Genomic DNA, 24,861 nt, shown 5'->3' on the forward strand with positions numbered 1-24,861 from the left:
AGAGACACGGAGAGAGAGAGAGAGAGACACAGAGAGAGAGAGGGAGAGAGAGAGACACGGAGAGAGAGAGAGACACGGAGAGAGGGAGAGAGAGAGAGAGAGACACGGAGAGACGTAGAGAGAGAGAGACACGGAGAGAGGGAGAGAGAGAGACACGAGAGAGAGAGAGAGACACGGAGGGAGAGAGAGAGAGAGACACGGAGAGAGATGGGGAGGGAGGGAGAGAGAGAGAGAGACGGGGAGGGAGAGAGAGAGAGAGCGGGACGGGGAGGGAGAGAGAGAGAGACAGGGAGAGAGACAGGGAGACAGGGAGAGAGAGAGACGGAGAGAGAGACAGGGGGAGAGGGAGAGAGATAGGGAGAGAGGGAAAGAGACAGAGAGAGGGAGAGAGACAGGGAGGGAGGGAGGAAGAGAGAGAGAGAGAGACAGGGAGAGAGAGAGAGACAGGGAGAGACAGCGAGAGAGGGAGAGAGAGAGAGACAGGGAGAGAGAGAGAGAGACAGGAGAGAGAGAGACAGGGAGAGAGAGAGAGACGGAGAGAGGGAGACAGAGAGAGAGACAGGGAGAGAGAGAGACAGAGAGAGACAGGGAGAGAAGGAGAGACAGAGAGAGAGCGAGAGACAGGGAGAGACAGCGAGAGAGGGAGAGAGAGACAGGGAGAGACAGCGAGAGAGGGAGAGAGAGACGGAGAGAGAGAGAGAGACAGGGAGAGAGAGAGAGAGACAGGAGAGAGAGAGAGACAGGGAGAGAGGGAGAGAGAGAGAGAGAGAGACAGAGAGAGAAAGAGAGAGAAAGAGAGAGACAGGGAGAGAAGGAGAGACAGAGAGAGAGCGAGAGAGAGGGAGACTTGGTTCTCGGGGCAGTTAGAGCTGGGCAACAAATGCTGGCCCAGCCAACGCCGCTCACATCCCCTGAATTGGTAAATATTTATTAAAATTGAATTGCATGAATGCTTGAAGGTGATAGATTTCCGGGAACAGCGGAAAGGAGGCAGAACTCATTAAATTGGGCTGAGAAACATAGAAACTAGAAGCAGGAGGAGGCCATTCGGCCCTTCCAGCCTGCCCCACCAGTCATCACAATCCTGGCTGTTCATCCAATTCAATATCCTGATCCCCCCCTTCCCCCCCATATCCCTCGATCCCTTTCGCCCCAAGAGCGAAATCTAATTTCTTCTTGAAATCAGACAACGTTTTGGCCTCAACTACTTTCTGTGGGAGTGAATTCCACACATTCACCACCCCCTGGGTGAAGAAATTTCTCCTCCCCTCAGTTCTAAAAGGTCTCTCCTTCTCTGTCTCTCCTTCTCTCCCTGTCTCTCTCTCTCTCTCTCTCCCTGTCTCTCCTCTCTCTCTCTCTCCGTCTCTCTCTCTCTCTCCCTGTCCTTATCCTCAAACTATGACCCCCAGTTCTGGACTCCCCCACCATCCGGAACATTCTTTCTGAATCTACCCTGTCTAATGAGTGTGAGGCCAGTTTGTTGTTCTCGGTGTCGGATGTGGGAGGTCCTGGAGTTTCCTAGCCTCCCGGACGTCCATATCTGCGCCAGGTGCGTCGAGCTGCAGCTCCTGAGGGACCGCGTTGGGGAACTGGAGCTGCAGCTCATTGACCTTCGTCAGGTCAGGGAGAATGAGGAGGTGATAGAGAGGAGTTACAGGCAGGTGGTCACACCGGGGCCACGGGAGGCAGACAAGTGGGTCACGGTTAGGAAGAGGAAGGGGAAAGGTCAGGTACTAGAGAGTACCCCAGTGGCTGTGCCCCTTAACTATAAGTGCTCCTGTTTGAGTGCTGTTGGGGGAGACAGCCTACCTGGGGGAAGCAACAGTGGCCGTGCCTCCGGCACAGAGTCCGGCCCGGCAGCTCAGAAGGGGAGGGAAAGGAGGGGGAAGGCAGTAGTAATAGGGGACTCGATAGTGAGGGGGTCGGACAGGCGATTCTGTGGACGCAAACAAGAAACTCGGATGGTAGTTTGCCTCCCTGGTGCCGGGATCCGGGATGTTTCTGATCGCGTCCAAGATATCCTGAAGTGGGAGGGAGAAGAGCCAGAGGTCTTGGTACATATTGGTACCAATGACATAGGTAGGAAAAGGGAAGAGGTCCTGAAAGGAGAATATAGGGAGTTGGGAAGGGAGTTGAGAAGAAGGACCGCAAAGATAGTAATCTCGGGATTGCTGCCTGTGCCACGCGACAGTGAGAGTAGGAATGGAATGAGGTGGAGGATAAATGCGTGGCTGAGGGATTGGAGCAGGGGGCAGGGATTCAGGTTTCTGGATCATTGGGACCTCTTTTGGGGCAGGTGTGACCTGTACAATAAGGACGGGTTGCACTTGAATCCCAGGGGGACCAATATCCTGGCGGGGAGGTTTGCTAAGGCTACTGGGGAGAATTTAAACTAGAATGGTTGGGGGGGTGGGAATCAAATTGAAGTGACTGAGAGAGAGGAGGTTAGCTCACAAATAGAGAAAGCTTGTCGACAGTGTGAGAGGGAGGATAGGCAGGTGATAGAGAAGGGGAGCGCTCAGACCGAAGGTTTGAGATGTGTCTATTTTAATGCAGCGAGTGTTGTGAACAAAGTGGATGAGCTTAGAGCGTGGATCACTACTTGGAAATATGAAGTGGTGGCCATTACAGAGACTTGGATGACTCAGGGACAGGACTGGTTACTTCAAGTTACTTCGGGTTTCAGATGTTTCAGAAGGGACAGGGAGGGAGGCAAAAGAGGTGGGGGAGTGGCACTGTTGATCAGAGATAGTGTCACGGCTGTAGAAAAGATGGACACCATGGAGGGATTGTCCACGGAATCTCTGTGGGTGGAGGTTAGGAACAGGAAGGGGGTCAATAACTTTACTGGGTGTTTTCAATAGGCCGTCCAATAGTAACAGGGATGTTGAGGAGCAGATAGGGAAACAGATCCTGGAAAGGTGTAATAATAATAACAGAGTTGTCGTGATGGGAGATTTTAATTTCCCAAATATTGATTGGAATCTCCCTAGAGTAAGGGTGTAGATGGGGAGGAGTTTGTTAGGTGTGTTCAGGAGGGTTTCTTGACACAGTATGTAGATAAGCCTACAAGAGGAGAGGCTGTACTTGATTTGGTATTAGAGAATGAACCTGGTCAGGTGTCAGATCTCTCAGTGGGAGAGCATTTTGGAGATAGTGATCATAATTCTATCTCCTTTACAATAGCATTGGAGAGAAATAGGATCAGACCAGTTAGAAAAGTGTTTAATTGGAGTAAGGGGAATTATGAGGCTATCAGGCAGGAAATTGGAGGCTTAAATTGGAAAGAGGTTTTCTCAGGGAAATGTACGGAAGAAATGTGGCAAATTTTCAGGGAATATTTGTTCCAATGAGACAGGGAAGTTATGGTAGGTTACAGGAACCGTGGTGTACAAAGGCTGTAATGAATCTAGTCAAGAAGAAAAGAAAAGCTTACAAAAGGTTCAGGGAGCTAGGTAATGTTAGCGATCTAGAAGAGTATACGGCTAATAGGAAGGATCTTAAGGAGGAAATTAGGAGAGCCAGAAGGGGTCATGAGAAGGCCTTGGCAGGCAGGATTAAGGAAAACCCCAAGGCATTCTACAAGTATGTGAAGAGCAAGAGGATAAGACGTGAAAGAATAGGACCTATCAAATGTGATGGTGGGAAAGTTTGTATGGAACCGGAAGAAATAGCAGAGGTACTTAATGAATACTTTACTTCAGTATTCACTATGGAAAAGGATCTTGGTAGTTGTAGTGCAGACTTGCAGCGGACTGAAAAGCTTGAGCATGTAGATATTAAGAAAGAGGATGTGTTGGAGCTTTTGAAAAGCATCAAGTTAGATAAGTCGCCGGGAACGGATGAGATGTACCCCAGGTTACTGTGGGAGGCGAGGGAGGAGATTGCTGAGCCTCTGGCGATGATCTTTGCATCATCAATGGAGACGGGAGAGGTTCCAGAGGATTGCGGATGTTGTTCCTTTATTCAAGAAAGGGAGTAGAGATAGTCCTGGAAATTATAGACCAGTGAGTCTAACCTCAGAGGTTGGTAAGTTGATGGAGAAGATCCTGAGAGGCAGGATTTATGAACATTTGGAGAGGTATAATATGATTAAGAATAGTCAGCATGGCTTTGTCAAAGGCAGATCATGCCTTACGAGCCTGATTGAATTTGTTCAGGATGTGACTAAACACATTGATGAAGGAAGAGCAGTAGATGTAGTATATATGGACTTCAGCAAGGCATTTGATAAGGTGCCCCATGCAAGGCTTATTGGGAAAGTGAGGGGGCATGGGATCCAAGGGGACATTGCTTTGTGGATCCAGAACTGGCTTGCCCACAGAAGGCAAAGAGTGGTTATAGATGGGTCATATTCTGCATGGAGGTCGGTCACCAGTGGAGTGCCCCAGGGATCTGTTCTGGGACCTTACTCTTTGTGATTTTTATAAATGACCTGGATGAGGAAGTGGAGGGATGGGTTGGTAAGTTTGCTGATGACACAAAGGTTGGAGGTGTGGATAGTGTGGAGGGATGTCAGAAGTTGCAGCGAGACATTGATAGGATGCAAGACTGGGCGGAGAAGTGGCAGATGGAGTTCAACCCAGATAAGTATGAGGTGGTTCATTTTGGCAGGTCAAATAGGATGGCGGAATATAATATTAATGGTAGGACTCTTGACAGAGTGGAAGATCAGAAGGATCTTGGGGTCCGAGTTCATAGGACGCTCAAAGCAGCTGTGCAGGTTGAGGTGTGGTTAAGAAGGCGTATGGTGTACTGGCCTTCATCAATCAAGGAATTGAGTTTAGGAGTCGTGAGATAATGTTGCAGCTGTATAGGACCCTGGTCAGGCCCCACTTGGAGTACTGTGCTCAGTTCTGGTAGCCTCATTCCAGGAAGGATGTGGAAGCCATAGAAAGGGTGCAGAGGAGATTTACAAGGATGTTGCCTGGGTTGGGGAGCATGCCTTATGAGGATAGGTTGTGTGAGCTCGGCCTTTTCTCCTTGGAGAGACGAAGGATGAGGGGTGACCTGATAGAGGTGTATAAGATGTTGAGAGGTATTGATCGAGTGGATAGCCAGAGGCTTTTTCCCAGGGCTGAAATGGCTGCCACAAGAGGACACAGGTTTAAGGTGCTGGGGAGTAGGTACAGAGGAGATGTCAGGGGTAAGTTTTTCACTCAGAGGGTGGTGGGTGCGTGGAATGGGCTGCCAGCAACAGTGGTGGAGGCGGATTCGATAGGGTCTTTTAAGAGACTTTTAGATAAGTACATGGAACTTAGTAAGATAGAGGGTTATAGGTAAGCCTAGTAATCGCTAAGGTAGGGACATGTTCGGCACAACTTTGTGGGCTGAAGGGCCTGTATTGTGCTGTAGTTTTTCTAGGTTTCTAACCCTGTTAGAATTTTACAAAGTTTCTATGGGATCCGCCGGCACGGACATGAAGGGCTGAATAGCCTGCTTCAGTGTTGCTATGAAATGATTCTGAGAGTCAATGGATGGGAGGCTGGTTTGCGTGATGGACTGGGCTACACACGACCTTCGGTAGTTCCTTGTGGTCTTGGGCAGAGCAGGAGCCCAGACCAAGCTGTGATACAACCAGAAAGAATGCTTTCTATGGAGCATCTGTAAAAGATGTATAATTGAAAAGGAAAAGAAAATTGCCGTCAAAGGAGGAGGTGTAATGGTGGAGTGGGAGGGAAAGCCTAGAGCTCTCAATGAGCCAGAACAGACGCAGTGGGTCGAATGGCCTCCTACTGTGCCTGAAGGATTCCATGTGGATTAGACAGGGTAGATGCAGGGAGGATGTTCCCGATGGTGGGGGGAGTCCAGAACCAGGGGTCACAGTCTGAGGATTCAGGGTAGATCATTTAGGACGGAGGTGAGGAGACATTTCTTCACCCAGAGAGCGGTGAACCTGTGGAATTCATTACCACAGGAAGTAGTTGATGCCAAAACATTGAATGTATTGAAGAGGCGGCTGGATATAGCACTCGGGGCGAATGGGGTCAAAGGTAATGGGGGGAAAGCAGGATGAGGCGATTGAGTTGGATGATCAGCCATGATGGTGATGAATGGGGGAACAGGCTCGAAGGGCCGAGTGGCCTCCTCCTGCTCCTATCTCCTATGTTTCTCTGTTTTTCCTCAGTTAACACCACCTCCTGTTTCTGTTTTCCTCACAGCCGGATATTCAGTACTCGGGTGGAACCACCCTGGTTTTGCAGGCAGCACGGTGAGTGGACGGGGAGATCTGGTTGATTAGCAGGGAATGAATGCTGCGATTTTTCAAACACCTCCAGCTCCTGCGGCCCCGGTCGCACTGCACCAGACTGAGGCTGCTTGGTATACAGAGCAACAGCACTGAGCTGATCGGAGCAACGGGGAGGGACTGCCCCCTTCCTGCGACATATTAATCTCCAACCAGAGGGGGAAAGGACAGTGTCTGACCCACTGTCCCACCCAGTCCCAGAGGGGGAAAGGACAGTGTCTGACCCACTGTCCCACCCAGTCCCAGAGGGGGAAAGGACAGTGTCTGACCCACTGTCCCACCCAGTCCCAGAGGGGGAAAGGACAGTGTCTGACCCACTGTCCCACCCAGTCCCAGAGGGGGAAAGGACAGTGTCTGACCCACTGACCCACCCAGTCCCAGAGGGGGAAAGGACAGTGTCTGACCCACTGTCCCACCCAGTCCCAGAGGGGGAAAGGACAGTGTCTGACCCACTGACCCACCCAGTCCCAGAGGGGGAAAGGACAGTGTCTGACCCACCCAGTCCCAGAGGGGGTGGGATTGGTGGACAGCATCTACCATGACATCCAAGAACGAATGTGTAAGAGCTGACTCTTACAATAAGCAACAGTTTGCATCTGAATTGATCTTTATAAATCTTGAGTTTTTTTGTTGCCACTGCTGAAAAAGGGAGACATTTTGTCAAAGCTTTTTGTCTTGCGCTCATCCGGACAGAGTGATATTGATGCAAGGGAAAGTTGTGATTGGTGGAGGTGTTGCCATGGAGTTGATGGCGACTGGCAGTTAACTGCCATATAATCTTTGAACTTGCCAGCTGATTTTCCCTTTCACTGATGTTCTTGCGGACTTAAGCAAGAGTGCACCAGTTGACAGCGACTGACAGTTAACTGCCAAGCTTCGTTTGAACTTGCCAGCCAATTTACCCTTACATTGGTGTTCCTGTGGACTGTGCTGGAATACACCAGTTGACGATGACTGACAGTTAACCGCCAAACTTTTTTTGAGCTTCCCAGGCGATTTGCCCTTATGGTGGCGTTCTTGCGGACTGTGCTAGAATGCGCCAGTTGACAGCGACTGGCAGATAATCGCCAAGCTTTGTTTGAACTTGCCAGCCAATTTGCCCTTAGGTTAGCCTTCTTGCAGACTGCTGGAATGCACCAGTTGACGGTGACTGATAGTCAACTGCCAAGCTTCGTTTGAACTTGCCAGCCGATTTGCCCTTACGTTGGTGTTCTTGCAGACTGTGCTGTAGAGTGAACGACAAAAAGCTTCGACACAAGGTCTCTTGCGACATTTGTAGTTTTCGGTTTTATTCCAGGGCCGGTTACGCCATCCCGCTATTGATCCCTATGTGAGTGTGTGTGTGCTTGCGTCCGCAGGGCGTTCCATTCCCTCAGAACGAGGCCAACGCCATGGATGTGGTGGTGCAGTACGCCATCTATCACCTTAACTTCCCAATCGAGGACATCATCGTCTACGCTTGGTCCATTGGTGGCTTCACAGGTACGGCCCGCTTCCGGCTGACCCCTGACCCCGTCTCCCATCGTCCTGTCTCTGACAGAGCTCCATGGATCCCGTGAGGATGCGCTGGCGGGGCCCCTGTTCAGTTTATTTTCTGTTTATTTATTAGCGTCACAGGCAGGCGTACATTAACACTGCAATGAAGTTACTGTGAAAATCCCCGAGTCTCCACACTCCGGCACCTGTTCGGGTACACTGAGGAAGAATTTAGCACGGCCAATGCACCCTAACCAGCACGTCTTTCAGACTGTGGGAGGAAACCGGAGCACCCGGAGGAAACCCACGCAGACATGGGGAGAACGTGCAAACTCCACACAGACAGCGACCCGAGGCCGGGAATCGAACCCAGGTCCCTGGAGCTGTGAGGCAGCAGTGCTGACCACTGTGCCGCCATCTTAAATTAAGAGCAGAGCAGTTCTCCCCAGAGGCCTCAGTGACGTTTATCCCTCAGGCCAGCGTGAGCTGAAAGGAAAAGAGCCGGAGAAATAGGCGTTTGTGGGAGTTGCCTGTGCGCAAATTGGCTCCTGCGTTCCCCCCCCACCCCGAGGGTGGCACTGACCACAATTCTTTGACCGTGAGGGCCTGTGTTTGTGAGGGAGGCTGTAGAAATGTTCCTGCCTCCTGTCTCATCCTCCATCTGAATTGCTTCACAATGGAGCTTGCTGGGTAGTTTATGGCTCTCTCTATCGAGGTCACATCCGCATCCTCAGGATTTCCCTGTGTTCGCTTTGTTCCGATGTCTCAAGGGGCTAGAGCCCAGGGATAGGGAAATCCCCCTCCCCCCCTTTCCCCCTCGCCCGGCTCACTAGCGCGTGAAGTCTGGAGCAGAGCGGGAAAGGAAACGCGAAACGGCACGTTGGTCCAGTCCTCCTGTCGTTTGTGAACTGTGCTAGAGTGCACCAGTTGACGACGACTGACAGTTAACTGCCAAGCTATCTTTGAACTTGCCAGTCGATTTGCCGATTGTCTTTTCCAGCTACTTGGGCCACGATGACCTACCCGGAGATCAGCGCCCTCATCCTCGATGCTTCCTTTGATGACCTTGTCCCCCTGGCGCTGAAGGTCATGCCGGAGAGCTTCAGTAAGTGACCTTTAACCCCTCCCATCCCTGCTCTCCACGTCGTCGTCCCCGCACCAGACCAGATAGGAATCGTAGGGAGAGGGAGAGGAAAGAATTGGGAGACAGCTGGAGACGGGCTGGGAGGGGGGATAATGAGCGACAGGGCGGTTACAGGGAGTGAGATGGGCCTTTGGCCTTGGCAGTGTTACAGGGACAATAACCTCACTATAATCCAATTCACCCCCTCATCTCTCCATCTATATTATTGACGTACGGGTGGAGGCGGCAGGACAGGCTGATGAGGCGGTTAAGGAGACACGTGGAATCCTTCAATATTGGAGGAAAGCAAATCGCTGCGGATGCTGGAATCTGAAACCAAAAGAGAAAATGCTGTAAAATCTCAGCGGGTCTGGCAGCATCTGTAAGGAGAGAAAAGAGCTGATGTTTCGAATCCAGATGACCCTTTGTCAGAGCTGACGAAGGGTCATCTGGACTGGAAACGTTGGCTCTATTCTCTCTCCACAGACGCTGTCAGACCTGCTGAGATTTTCCAGCATTTTTCTGTTTCTGTTCATAGAGTACATAGGGGAGAAGGAAAGGAGAGAGTGCAGAATGTAGTTACAGTCATAGCTAGGGTGCAAAGATCAGCTTAATATTTGATTTATTATTGTCATATATTGGGATACAGTGAAAAGTATTGTTTCTCGCGCGCTGTACAGACAGCATACAGTTCATAGAGAAGGAAAGGAGAGAATGTAGTGTTACAGTCATATCTAGGGTGCAGAGAAAGATTAACTTAATATAAGCTAGGTCCATTCTAAAGTCTGACAGCAGCAGGGAAGAAGCTGTTCTTGAGTCGGTTGGTACGTGACCTCAGACTTTTGTATCTTTTTCCCGATGGAAGAAAGTGGAAGAGAGAATGTCTGGGGAGCGTGGGGTCCTTAATTATGCGGCTGCTTTTCCCGAGGCAGTGGGAAGTGTAGACAGAGTCAATGGATGGGAGGCTGGTTTGCGTGATGGGACTGGGCTACATTCATGACCTTTTGTAGTTCCTTGCGGTCTTGGGCAGAGCAGGAGCCCCAGACCGAGCTGTGATACAACCAGAAAGAATGCTTTCTATGGGGCATCTGTAGAAATCTAACACTCTCTCTTTCTGTCCCTTGTGTCTTGGGCAGAGGGTCTTGTCACATGCACCGTCCGGGACTACTTGAACCTTAACAACGCGGACCAGCTGTGCAAGTGAGTCAGCGTGGGTGGCTCCCCCGTCTCCCTAACCCGCCGCCAGCCCAGTGTGCTCTCCACAGTATTCACCAGGCTTTGCCGCTGCCTGCTGTCCAAAGTAAAGTCGGAGAATTGTCTTCAGTCCAGGCTGCCTCTGTGAGGCCTCAGCTGGAATACTGCGTCCAGTTTGGGACCCCTACCTTGGAGAGGACACAGTAACACTGGAGGCAGTCCAAAGGAGATTCACCAGGCTAATTCCTGGGATCAGAGGGTTGTCCTATCAGGAGAGACTGAATACTCTGGCTCTGTATTCCTCGGAGTTTTGAAGAGTGAGGGGTGACCTTATTCAAAGATATAAGATTCTGAGGGGGTTTGACAAGGGAGATGGTGAGATGTTTTCACGAGTGGGAGAGTCTCGAACGAGGGGACATCGCTACAAGATAAAGAGCGGGTCATTGAAAACTGAGGTGTGTGGAAAGTTACTGTCTGGCAGTGTCTGTGGAGAGAGCGACGGAGTTATTGGGTGGGATTTCCGAGAGTTTTAGACTTGAGTTGTAGCCAAACCGGTTTTATTAATGGACAGGATTTCCCGCCGTTCCCCCCCCACTCTCGGGGGTTTCCCAGTGGCGGAGGGGGTGAGCAACAGGAGACCCGGCCCCCCTCCCCCGGAAGGCCCCACCGCTAGCCCGTGGCGGGTCACAGCCCCGGAACGCGCCGTGGCTTTGCGTCTGTGTGTAAATTGCGAAGGGTCACTGTCTGAAGCTTCTCACTTTCCATTCGGCAGGTATCAGGGACCCGTGGTGCTGATCAGGCGGACTAAGGATGAGATCATCACCACTACGTAAGTGGAACGTCCCCTCGGATTGCGCCCTCTGTGAGGACCCTCTTCCATCACCATCTCCTGTACCCCCCCCCCCCCGCTCCCCGACCTGTACCTCACCCGTCAGCATCACTTGAAGGGGTAAAATTGGCAGGGGAAAAGAGCAGGGGACTGGGGCTAGCTGAATAAAGAGCTGGCATTGACAGGATGGACCGAATGGCCTCTCGCGCCCAGCTGTGGAATTCTGTCACATTCAGCTCCCAGCGCTTGGCTGCCACCCGCTGCCACCTGGTGGCATGAGCAAGGAACTGCAGCGCCTGGAGTTGCTCGGAGGGAGGTGGGGAACAGGGAATGAAAGGGGGAGGGAGAGATTCTCAACCTGGCGAGTCCCGAGGGTGAAGTTCTGAATCAGGAAATAAAGAGAATCTCGATGTGCCTGCCTCGCGACGCAGAGTAGATGCTGGTTCCAGAGACAGCTTCAGTACGGTGCGGGTTCCAGGGACCTCCACAGACACGGTGAGCAGGACCTGTAACTCACTCCACTGTCACTGTGAAAGCTGCACAGACCGGCCCCGACCCAGGCCAGGTTCCCAACAGCAAACCAAGGGAAATTTAGCACGGCCAATCCCCCTAACCCGCACGTCTTTGGACTGTGGGAGGAAACCGGAGCACCCAGGGGAAACCCACGCAGACACGGGGAGAATGTGCAAACTCCACACAGACAATGACCCGAGCTGGGAATCGAACCCGGGTCCCTGGCGCTGTGAGGCAGCAGTGAACCCGGGTCCCTGGCGCTGTGAGGCAGCAGTGAACCCGGGTCCCTGGCGCTGTGAGGCAGCAGTGAACCCGGGTCCCTGGCGCTGTGAGGCAGCAGTGAACCCGGGTCCCTGGTGCTGTGAGGCAGCAGTGAACCCGGGTCCCTGGCGCTGTGAGGCAGCAGTGAACCCAGGTCCCTGGCGCTGTGAGGCAGCAGTGAACCCGGGTCCCTGGCGCTGTGAGGCAGCAGTGAACCCGGTCCCTGGCGCTGTGAGGCAGCAGTGAACCCGGGTCCCTGGCGCTGTGAGGCAGCAGTGAACCCGGGTCCCTGGCGCTGTGAGGCAGCAGTGAACCTGGGTCCCTGGCGCCGTGAGGGAGCAGTGAACCCGGGTCCCTGGCGCTGTGAGGCAGCAGTGAACCCGGGTCCCTGGCGCTGTGAGGCAGCAGTGAACCCGGGTCCCTGGCGCTGTGAGGCAGCAGTGAACCCGGGTCCCTGGCGCTGTGAGGCAGCAGTGAACCCGGGTCCCTGGCGCTGTGAGACAGCAGTGAACCCGGGTCCCTGGCACTGTGAGGCAGCAGTGAACCCGGGTCCCTGGCACTGTGAGGCAGCAGTGAACCCGGGTCCCTGGCGCTGTGAGGCAGCAGTGAACCCGGGTCCCTGGCGCTGTGAGGCAGCAGTGAACCCGGGTCCCTGGCGCTGTGAGGCAGCAGTGAATCCGGGTCCCTGGCACTGTGAAGCAGCAGTGAACCCGGGTCCCTGGCGCTGTGAGGCAGCAGTGAACCCGGGTCCCTGGCACTGTGAGGCAGCAGTGAACCCGGGTCCCTGGCGCTGTGAGGCAGCAGTGAACCCGGGTCCCTGGCGCTGTGAGGCAGCAGTGAACCCGGGTCCCTGGCGCTGTGAGGCAGCAGTGAACCCGGGTCCCTGGCACTGTGAGGCAGCAGTGAACCCGGGTCCCTGGCACTGTGAGGCAGCAGTGAACCCGGGTCCCTGGCGCTGTGAGGCAGCAGTGAACCCGGGTCCCTGGCGCTGTGAGGCAGCAGTGAACCCGGGTCCCTGGCACTGTGAGGCAGCAGTGAACCCGGGTCCCTGGCGCTGTGAGGCAGCAGTGAACCCGGGTCCCTGGCGCTGTGAGGCAGCAGTGAACCCGGGTCCCTGGGGCTGTGAGGCAGCAGTGAACCCGGGTCCCTGGGGCTGTGAGGCAGCAGTGAACCCGGGTCCCTGGCGCTGTGAGGCAGCAGTGAACCCGGGTCCCTGGGGCTGTGAGGCAGCAGTGAACCCGGGTCCCTGGGGCTGTGAGGCAGCAGTGAACCCGGGTCCCTGGCGCTGTGAGGCAGCAGTGAACCCGGGTCCCTGGGGCTGTGAGGCAGCAGTGAACCCGGGTCCCTGGGGCTGTGAGGCAGCAGTGCTAATCACTGTGTCACCCCAAAAGTTTCTAACCCTGGGAAGGTGAATGGAGAAGAGAATGACCCGCCTCTACCCTGGCACCTTAACCAGCTGTTACTTTTCTGTCCCCTTCTCCTCAGTGTTCCAGAAGACATCATGTCAAACCGTGGGAATGATCTTCTCCTGAGATTCCTCCAGTTCAGGTAAGGGAGCGGCCGGCGTTTCACACTTCCTGTCTGAGCCATTGACCCGCCTCTTTCTTCTGCCCTTTTCCTACCCCCTCCCTCAGTGCCTGACTGCCCCCCACTCACTGCTTACACAGAGGTTAGCGAACGTTGGCAGGCTGTTTGACCAGGGGAACCGTCGCTCCCTGGGCCCACTCTCAGCTGCAGCTGGTTCCCGCCGTGTGCCTGTTGCAGGCTAACTTCACTGGAGGGACCATTGGGAAGGCTCATTTTTACAGATGCGCCATAGAAAGCATTCTTTCTGGATGTATCACAGCTTGGTCTGGGCTCCTGCTCTGCCCAAGACCACAAGGAACTACAAAGGGTCATGAATGAAGCCCAATCCATCTCGCAAACCAGCCTCCCATCCATTGACTCTGTCTACACTTCCTGCTGCCTCAGAAAAGCAGCAGCATAATCAAGGACCCCACACACCCCGGACATTCTCTCTTCCACCTTCTTCCGTCGGGAAAAAGATACAAAAGTCTGAGGTCACGTACCGACCGACTCAAGAACAGCTTTTTCCCTGCTGCCATTAGACTTTTGAATTAAGTTGATCTTTCTCTACACCCTAGCTATGACTGTAACACATTCTGCACCCTCTCCTTGCCTTCTCTATGAATGGTATGCTTTGTATAGCGTGCAAGAAACTAAAACCCCCTCCCTTTCCCGGGACCATATCCCTCTATTCCCATCCTATTCATGTACTTGTCAAGACGCTCCTTAAAAGTCACTATCGTATCCGCTTCCACTACCTCCCCCGGCAGTGAGTTCCAGGCACCCACCCAGGTCCTAGCCCCATAACCGCATGCACTTATCCTGGTAATCCCCCTGACACTAAGGGGCAATTTAGCATGGCCAATCCACCCTTACCTACACATCTTTGGACTGTGGGAGGAAACCAGAGCATCCGGAGGAAACCCACTCAGACACTGGGAGAATGTGCAAACTCCACCCAGACAGGGACCCAAGCCGGGAATTGAACCTGGGTCCCTGGTGCAGTGAGGCAGCAGTGCTAACCACTGTGCCACCCCATGTCACTCACTTCAGGAGCACAAACGAGTATTAAAACTCCCAGTTCCTGATGTTCATTGCTGGCAGCGTTGGCCCTTTGGAGAGGGTGATGCATGTCCCCGCTGCTAACCCTGCCTTCAGCTGAGTGCAGCACGGGTTCCCGATCTCTCCACTGCTGCTTTGTACTTGCAGTTGCACGCTACTACCTTTAGATGTCAGGCCTGAGCTCGAGGCCTCCATCCCCCCTGTGCGTTCTCAGGGTCCAGGGTTAATCACCTCAGCTCTGGTTCAATATGCGCTGAGGGGACTGGTCAGTCAGCCCGTGTGCTTTATGCAGACACTGCCACCTGTGGGCCAGGAGGTCCTCAGAGGGTCGGGCAGGTGAGGCATGATGAGGGCCTGATCTGCCAGAATCTTCCAGCAATTTCTGTTTTCCAGATTCCCAACATCCGCAATTTCAATGTGGCTGATAATCTCTGTAATGAGGGTGTAATTTGGGTCAGTGGGTGATAATCACTGTAATAAGGTTGTAATGGGGATCACTGGGTGATAATCTCTGTAATGAGGGTGTAATGGGAGTCACTGGGTAATAATCGCTGTAATGAGGGTGTAATGGGAGTCACTGGGTAATAATCGCTGTAATGAGGGTGTAATGGGAGTCACTGGGTAATAATCGCTGTAATGAGGGTGTAATGGGAGTCACTGGGTAATAATCGCTGTAATGAGGGTGTAATGGGAGTCACTGGGTAATAATCGCTGTAATGAGGGTGTAATGGGAGTCACTGGGTAATAATCGCTGTAATGAGGGTGTAATGGGGACCACTGGGCAATAATCTCTGGAATGAGGGTGTAATGTGGATTAGTGGGTGATAATCTCTGTAATGAGAATGTAATGCGGATCAGTGGGTGATAATCTCTGTAATGAGGATGTAATGGGGATCAGTGAGTGATAATGTCTGTAATGAAGGTGTAATGGGAGTCACTGGGTAATAATCTCTGTAATGAGGGTGTAATGGGGACCACTGGGCAATAATCTCTGGAATGAGAATGTAATGCGGATCAGTGGGTGATAATCTCTGTAATGAGGATGTAATGGGGATCAGTGAGTGATAATGTCTGTAATGAAGGTGTAATGTGGATTAGTGAGTGATATTCTCTGTAATGAGGGTGTAATGGGGATTAGTGAGTACCAATCTCTGTAACGGGGGTATAATGCAGGTCAGCGGATGATAATCTTTGTAATGAGGGTGTAATGGGAAACAGTAGGTGATCATCTCTGTAATGAGGGTGTAATGGGATCAATGGGTGATAGTCTCTGTGATGAGAGTGTAATGTGGATTAGTGGGTGATAATCTCTGTAATGAGGGTGTATTAAGGATCAGTGAGTGATAATCTCTGTAATGATGGTGTAATGGGAGTCAGTGGGTGATAATCTCTGTGATGAGGGTGTAATGTGGATTAGTGGGTGATAATCTCTGTAATGAGGGTAGAATGTGGATTAGTGAGTGATAATCTCTGTAATGAGAGTGTAATGGGGATCACTGGGTGATGATGTCTGTAATGAGGGGTGTAATGTAGATTAGTGAGTACCAATCTCTGTAATGGAGGAAAGATACGGGTCAGCGGATGATAATCTTTGTAATGAGGGTGTAATGGAGAACAGTAGGTGATCATCTCTATAAGGAGGGTGTAATGGGAGTTAGTGGGTGATAATCTCTGTAATGAGGGTGTAATGGGAGTCAGTGGGTGATAATCTCTGTAATGAGGGTGTAATGGGAGTCAGTGGGTGATAATCTCTGTAATGAGGGTGTAATGGGAGTCAGTGGGTGATAATCTCTGTAATGAGGGTGTAATGGGAGTCAGTGGGTGATAATCTCTGTAATGAGGGTGTAATGGGAGTCAGTGGGTGATAATCTCTGTAATGAGGGTGTAATGGGAGTCAGTGGGTGATAATCTCTGTAATGAGGGTGTAATGGGAGTCAGTGGGTGATAATCTCTGTAATGAGGGTGTAATGGGAGTCAGTGGGTGATAATCTCTGTAATGAGGGTGTAATGGGAGTCAGTGGGTGATAATCTCTGTAATGAGGGTGTAATGGGAGTCAGTGGGTGATAATCTCTGTAATGAGGGTGTAATACTGATTGGTGATTTGATATTTGAGCATCCAGCTATATTTACCCCGCACGCTCCGTAGTTTAAAGCTGTCACGTTGCTGCTATCAGGTACCCCAAGGTGATGGAAGACGAAGGAGTCCGAGTGGTTCGGGAGTGGCTGAGTGCCTCAAATCCACTGCAGGAAAGTAAGTTCCACGAACACGAACAACTCCGATATTAACACCCGTACCCAGTGTGTAACCCTCACACTGACACCCCGTACCCAGTGTGTAACCCTCACACTGACACCCGTACCCAGAGTGTAACCCTCACACTGACACCCGTACCCAGAGTGTAACCCTCACACTGACACCCCGTACCCAGAGTGTAACCCTCACACACACCCGTACCCAGAGTGTAACCCTCACACTGACACCCCGTACCCAGAGTGTAACCCTCACACTGACACCCCGTACCCAGAGTGTAACCCTCACACTGACACCCCGTACCCAGAGTGTAACCCTCACACTGACACCCTGTACCCAGAGTGTAACCCTCACACACACCCGTACCCAGAGTGTAACCCTCACACTGACACCCGTACCCAGTGTGTAACCCTCACACTGACACCCCGTACCCAGTGTGTAACCCTCACACTGACACCCGTACCCAGTGTGTAACCCTCACACTGACACCCGTACCCAGTGTGTAACCCTCACACTGACACCCGTACCCAGTGTGTAACCCTCACACTGACACCCGTACCCAGAGTGTAACCCTCACACTGACACCCGTACGCAGTGTGTAACCCTCACACACACCCGTACCCAGAGTGTAACCCTCACACACACCCCGTACCCAGAGTGTAACCCTCACACTGACACCCGTACCCAGAGTGTAACCCTCACACACACCCGTACCCAGAGTGTAACCCTCACACTGACACCCCGTACCCAGAGTGTAACCCTCACACTGACACCCGTACCCAGTGTGTAACCCTCACACTGACACCCCGTACCCAGAGTGTAACCCTCACACTGACACCCGTACCCAGAGTGTAACCCTCACACTGACACCCGTACCCAGAGTGTAACCCTCACACTGACACCCCGTACCCAGAGTGTAACCCTCACACTGACACCCGTACCCAGTGTGTAACCCTCACACTGACACCCCGTACCCAGTGTGTAACCCTCACACTGACACCCGTACCCAGAGTGTAACCCTCACACTGACACCCCGTACCCAGAGTGTAACCCTCACACTGACACCCGTACCCAGAGTGTAACCCTCACACTGACACCCCGTACCCAGAGTGTAACCCTCACACTGACACCCCGTACCCAGTGTGTAACCCTCACACTGACACCCGTACCCAGAGTGTAACCCTCACACTGACACCCGTACCCAGAGTGTAACCCTCACACTGACACCCGTACCCAGAGTGTAACCCTCACACTGACACCCGTACCCAGAGTGTAACCCTCACACTGACACCCGTACCCAGAGTGTAACCCTCACACTGACACCCGTACCCAGAGTGTAACCCTCACACTGACACCCCGTACCCAGTGTGTAACCCTCACACTGACACCCGTACCCAGAGTGTAACCCTCACACTGACACCCCGTACCCAGAGTGTAACCCTCACACTGACACCCGTACCCAGTGTGTAACCCTCACACTGACACCCCGTACCCAGAGTGTAACCCTCACACTGACACCCGTACCCAGAGTGTAACCCTCACACTGACACCCGTACGCAGTGTGTAACCCTCACACACACCCGTACCCAGAGTGTAACCCTCACACACACCCGTACCCAGAGTGTAACCCTCACACTGACACCCCGTACCCAGTGTGTAACCCTCACACTGACACCCGTACCCAGAGTGTAACCCTCACACTGACACCCGTACCCAGAGTGTAACCCTCACACACACCCGTACCCAGAGTGTAACCCTCACACTGACACCCGTACCCAGAGTGTAACCCTCACACACACCCGTACCCAGAGTGTAACCCTCACACTGACACCCCGTACCCAGAGTGTAACCCTCACACTGACACCCGTACGCAGTGTGTAACCCTCACACACACCCGTACCCAGAGTGTAACCCTCACACACACCCGTACCCAGAGTGTAACCCTCACACTGACACCCGTACCCAGAGTGTAACCCTCACACTGACACCCGTACCCAGAGTGTAACCCTCACACACACCCGTACCCAGAGTGTAACCCTCACACTGACACCCCGTACCCAGAGTGTAACCCTCACACTGACACCCGTACCCAGAGTGTAACCCTCACACTGACACCCTGTACCCAGAGTGTAACCCTCACACTGACACCCGTACCCAGAGTGTAACCCTCACACTGACACCCCGTACCCAGAGTGTAACCCTCACACTGACACCCCGTACCCAGAGTGTAACCCTCACACTGACACCCTGTACCCAGTGTGTAACCCTCACACTGACACCCCGTACCCAGAGTGTAACCCTCACACTGACACCCGTACGCAGTGTGTAACCCTCACACACACCCGTACCCAGAGTGTAACCCTCACACACACCCGTACCCAGAGTGTAACCCTCACACTGACACCCGTACCCAGAGTGTAACCCTCACACTGACACCCGTACCCAGAGTGTAACCCTCACACACACCCGTACCCAGAGTGTAACCCTCACACTGACACCCCGTACCCAGAGTGTAACCCTCACACTGACACCCGTACCCAGAGTGTAACCCTCACACTGACACCCGTACCCAGAGTGTAACCCTCACACACACCCGTACCCAGAGTGTAACCCTCACACTGACACCCGTACCCAGAGTGTAACCCTCACACTGACACCCTGTACCCAGAGTGTAACCCTCACACTGACACCCGTACCCAGAGTGTAACCCTCACACTGACACCCCGTACCCAGAGTGTAACCCTCACACTGACACCCCGTACCCAGAGTGTAACCCTCACACTGACACCCTGTACCCAGAGTGTAACCCTCACACACACCCGTACCCAGAGTGTAACCCTCACACTGACACCCGTACCCAGAGTGTAACCCTCACACTGACACCCGTACCCAGAGTGTAACCCTCACACACACCCGTACCCAGAGTGTAACCCTCACACTGACACCCGTACCCAGAGTGTAACCCTCACACTGACACCCCGTACCCAGAGTGTAACCCTCACACTGACACCCTGTACCCAGAGTGTAACCCTCACACTGACACCCGTACCCAGAGTGTAACCCTCACACACACCCGTACCCAGAGTGTAACCCTCACACTGACACCCCGTACCCAGAGTGTAACCCTCACACTGACACCCCGTACCCAGAGTGTAACCCTCACACACACCCGTACCCAGAGTGTAACCCTCACACTGACACCCGTACCCAGAGTGTAACCCTCACACTGACACCCGTACCCAGAGTGTAACCCTCACACTGACACCCCGTACCCAGAGTGTAACCCTCACACTGACACCCGTACCCAGAGTGTAACCCTCACACTGACACCCCGTACCCAGAGTGTAACCCTCACACACACCCCGTACCCAGAGTGTAACCCTCACACTGACACCCGTACCCAGAGTGTAACCCTCACACACACCCCGTACCCAGAGTGTAACCCTCACACACACCCGTACCCAGAGTGTAACCCTCACACTGACACCCGTACCCAGTGTGTAACCCTCACACTGACACCCCGTACCCAGAGTGTAACCCTCACACTGACACCCCGTACCCAGAGTTTAACCCTCACACTGACACCCCGTACCCAGAGTGTAACCCTCACACTGACACCCCGTACCCAGAGTGTAACCCTCACACTGACACCCCGTACCCAGAGTGTAACCCTCACACTGACACCCCGTACCCAGAGTGTAACCCTCACACACACCCGTACCCAGAGTGTAACCCTCACACTGACACCCTGTACCCAGAGTGTAACCCTCACACTGACACCCGTACCCAGAGTGTAACCCTCACACTGACACCCCGTACCCAGAGTTTAACCCTCACACTGACACCCCGTACCCAGAGTGTAACCCTCACACTGACACCCCGTACCCAGAGTGTTACCCTCACACTGACACCCCGTACCCAGAGTGTAACCCTCACACTGACACCCCGTACCCAGAGTGTAACCCTCACACTGACACCCCGTACCCAGAGTGTAACCCTCACACACACCCGTACCCAGAGTGTAACCCTCACACTGACACCCCGTACCCAGAGTGTAACCCTCACACTGACACCCCGTACCCAGAGTGTAACCCTCACACTGACACCCGTACCCAGAGTGTAACCCTCACACTGACACCCGTACCCAGAGTGTAACCCTCACACTGACACCCCGTACCCAGAGTGTAACCCTCACACTGACACCCCGTACCCAGAGTGTAACCCTCACACTGACACCCCGTACCCAGAGTGTAACCCTCACACACACCCCGTACCCAGAGTGTAACCCTCACACTGACACCCGTACCCAGAGTGTAACCCTCACACTGACACCCCGTACCCAGAGTGTAACCCTCACACACACCCCGTACCCAGAGTGTAACCCTCACACTGACACCCCGTACCCAGAGTGTAACCCTCACACTGACACCCCGTACCCAGAGTGTAACCCTCACACTGACACCCCGTACCCAGAGTGTAACCCTCACACACACCCTGTACCCAGAGTGTAACCCTCACACTGACACCCCGTACCCAGAGTGTAACCCTCACACTGACACCCCGTACCCAGAGTGTAACCCTCACACTGACACCCGTACCCAGTGTGTAACCCTCACACTGACACCCCGTACCCAGAGTGTAACCCTCACACTGACACCCCGTACCCAGAGTGTAACCCTCACACACACCCTGTACCCAGAGTGTAACCCTCACACTGACACCCCGTACCCAGAGTGTAACCCTCACACTGACACCCCGTACCCAGAGTGTAACCCTCACACTGACACCCGTACCCAGTGTGTAACCCTCACACTGACACCCCGTACCCAGAGTGTAACCCTCACACACACCCGTACCCAGAGTGTAACCCTCACACTGACACCCCGTACCCAGAGTGTAACCCTCACACTGACACCCCGTACCCAGAGTGTAACCCTCACACACACCCGTACCCAGAGTGTAACCCTCACACTGACACCCCGTACCCAGAGTGTAACCCTCACACTGACACCCGTACCCAGAGAGTAACCCTCACACTGACACCCGTACCCAGAGTGTAACCCTCACACTGACACCCTGTACCCAGTGTGTAACCCTCACACACACCTGTACCCAGAGTGTAACCCTCACACACACCCCGTACCCAGAGTGTAACCCTCACACTGACACCCCGTACCCAGAGTGTAACCCTCACACTGACACCCGTACCCAGAGTGTAACCCTCACACACACCCCGTACCCAGAGTGTAACCCTCACACACACCCGTACCCAGAGTGTAACCCTCACACTGACACCCCGTACCCAGAGTGTAACCCTCACACTGACACCCGTACCCAGAGTGTAACCCTCACACACACCCCGTACCCAGAGTGTAACCCTCACACTGACACCCGTACCCAGAGAGTAACCCTCACACTGACACCCCGTACCCAGAGTGTAACCCTCACACTGACACCCGTACCCAGAGTGTAACCCTCACACTAACACCCGTACCCAGTGTGTAACCCTCACACACACCCGTACCCAGAGTGTAACCCCCACACTGACACCCCGTACCCAGAGTGTAACCCTCACACTGACACCCCGTACCCAGAGTGTAACCCTCACACTGACACCCGTACCCAGTGTGTAACCCTCACACACACCCGTACCCAGAGTGTAACCCTCACACTGACACCCGTACCCAGAGAGTAACCCTCACACTGACACCCGTACCCAGAGAGTAACCCTCACACTGACACCCGTACCCAGAGTGTAACCCTCACACACACCCCGTACCCAGAGTGTAACCCTCACACTAACACCCGTACCCAGTGTGTAACCCTCACACTGACACCCCGTACCCAGAGTGTAACCCTCACACTGACACCCCGTACCCAGAGTGTAACCCTCACACACACCCGTACCCAGAGTGTAACCCCCACACTGACACCCCGTACCCAGAGTGTAACCCTCACACTGACACCCCGTACCCAGAGTGTAACCCTCACACTGACACCCCGTACCCAGTGTGTAACCCTCACACACACCCCGTACCCAGAGTGTAACCCTCACACTAACACCCGTACCCAGTGTGTAACCCTCACACTGACACCCCGTACCCAGAGTGTAACCCTCACACTGACACCCCGTACCCAGAGTGTAACCCTCACACACACCCGTACCCAGAGTGTAACCCCCACACTGACACCCCGTACCCAGAGTGTAACCCTCACACTGACACCCCGTACCCAGAGTGTAACCCTCACACTGACACCCCGTACCCAGAGTGTAACCCTCACACTGACACCCCGTACCCAGAGTGTAACCCTCACACACACCCGTACCCAGTGTGTAACCCTCACACTGACACCCTGTACCCAGAGTGTAACCCTCACACACACCCGTACCCAGAGTGTAACCCTCACACTGACACCCCGTACCCAGAGTGTAACCCTCACACTGACACCCGTACCCAGAGAGTAACCCTCACACACACCCGTACCCAGAGTGTAACCCTCACACTGACACCCCGTACCCAGAGTGTAACCCTCACACTGACACCCGTACCCAGAGAGTAACCCTCACACACACCCGTACCCAGAGTGTAACCCTCACACTGACACCCCGTACCCAGAGTGTAACCCTCACACTGACACCCCGTACCCAGAGTGTAACCCTCACACACACCCGTACCCAGTGTGTAACCCTCACACTGACACCCTGTACCCAGAGTGTAACCCTCACACACACCCGTACCCAGAGTGTAACCCTCACACTGACACCCCGTACCCAGAGTGTAACCCTCACACTGACACCCTGTACCCAGAGTGTAACCCTCACACACACCCGTACCCAGAGTGTAACCCTCACACTGACACCCCGTACCCAGAGTGTAACCCTCACACACACCCGTACCCAGAGTGTAACCCTCACACTGACACCCCGTACCCAGAGTGTAACCCTCACACTGACACCCTGTACCCAGAGTGTAACCCTCACACTGACACCCTGTACCCAGAGTGTGACCCTCACACTGACACCCCGTACCCAGAGTGTAACCCTCACACTGACACCCCGTACCCAGAGTGTAACCCTCGCACTGACACCCTGTACCCAGAGTGTAACCCTCACACTGACACCCCGTACCCAGAGTGTAACCCTCACACTGACACCGCTACCCAGAGTGTAACCCTCACACACACCCGTACCCAGAGTGTAACCCTCACACTGACACCCCGTACCCAGAGTGTAACCCTCACACTGACACCCCGTACCCAGAGTGTAACCCTCACACTGACACCCTGGACCCAGAGTGTAACCCTCACACTAACACCCGTACCCAGAGTGTAACCCTCACACTGACACCCTGTACCCAGAGTGTAACCCTCACACTGACACCCGTACCCAGAGAGTAACCCTCACACACACCCCGTACCCAGAGTGTAACCCTCACACTGACACCCCGTACCCAGAGTGTAACCCTCACACTGACACCCCGTACCCAGAGTGTAACCCTCACACTGACACCCCGTACCCAGAGTGTAACCCTCACACTGACACCCCGTACCCAGAGAGTAACCCTCACACTGACACCCCGTACCCAGAGTGTAACCCTCACACACACCCGTACCCAGAGTGTAACCCTCACACTGACACCCCGTACCCAGAGTGTAACCCTCACACTGACACCCTGTACCCAGAGTGTAACCCTCACACTGACACCCGTACCCAGAGTGTAACCCTCACACTGACACCCCGTACCCAGAGTGTAACCCTCACACTGACACCCCGTACCCAGAGTGTAACCCTCACACTGACACCCCGTACCCAGAGTGTAACCCTCACACTGACACCCCGTACCCAGAGAGTAACCTTCACACTGACACCCCGTACCCAGAGTGTAACCCTCACACTGACACCCGTACCCAGTGTGTAACCCTCACACTGACACCCCGTACCCAGAGAGTAACCCTCACACTGACACCCGTACCCAGAGAGTAACCCTCACACACACCTGTACCCAGAGTGTAACCCTCACACTGACACCCGTACCCAGAGTGTAACCCTCACACACACCCGTACCCAGAGTGTAACCTGCTGTCCTCTGGGATGCTGGAGCTGGTTCTTTGTGTCGGATAGGTTTGTGACCCAGCTCCTGCCCATAAAAAAACATCAAGAGTTTGTCTGATTTGAGCTCGACAGATAAGTGGGGCAGAGATCGAACGTAATGACTAATGGAACCAAAGGTGAGATGAGGTCCACTCCACCCGAGGTTGCAGATTCAACAATAAGTTTCAGTTGGGTACTTAAGGGAGTGGGGCAGATGCCACTGAAAAAAGAGACCAGTACAGGAGC

General features: G+C 53.6%; 2 protein-coding genes across 2 annotated transcripts in view; one reads left to right on the forward strand and one right to left on the reverse strand.

Moving 5' to 3' along the window:
- Positions 1-24,861, reverse strand: part of csnk2b (casein kinase 2, beta polypeptide) — a 296,247-nt gene that overhangs the window by 41,848 nt on the left and 229,538 nt on the right. The gene's annotated exons all lie outside the window — the stretch shown is intronic.
- LOC144496721 (phosphatidylserine lipase ABHD16A-like) overlaps positions 6,166-24,861 on the forward strand; it is a 35,369-nt gene continuing 16,673 nt past the window's right edge. Inside the window, exons 1-7 of the mRNA XM_078217222.1 lie at positions 6,166-6,211; positions 7,606-7,729; positions 8,724-8,828; positions 9,983-10,046; positions 10,813-10,869; positions 13,129-13,191; positions 16,447-16,523. Of these exons, the coding sequence (XP_078073348.1) occupies positions 7,639-7,729; positions 8,724-8,828; positions 9,983-10,046; positions 10,813-10,869; positions 13,129-13,191; positions 16,447-16,523 (457 nt within the window). The 5' untranslated portion in view covers positions 6,166-6,211; positions 7,606-7,638. The remainder of the gene's footprint in view (positions 6,212-7,605; positions 7,730-8,723; positions 8,829-9,982; positions 10,047-10,812; positions 10,870-13,128; positions 13,192-16,446; positions 16,524-24,861) is intronic.

Source organism: Mustelus asterias, chromosome 8 (assembly GCF_964213995.1).
Source record: "Mustelus asterias chromosome 8, sMusAst1.hap1.1, whole genome shotgun sequence".
In the NCBI taxonomy this organism is placed as follows: Eukaryota; Metazoa; Chordata; class Chondrichthyes; order Carcharhiniformes; family Triakidae; genus Mustelus; species Mustelus asterias.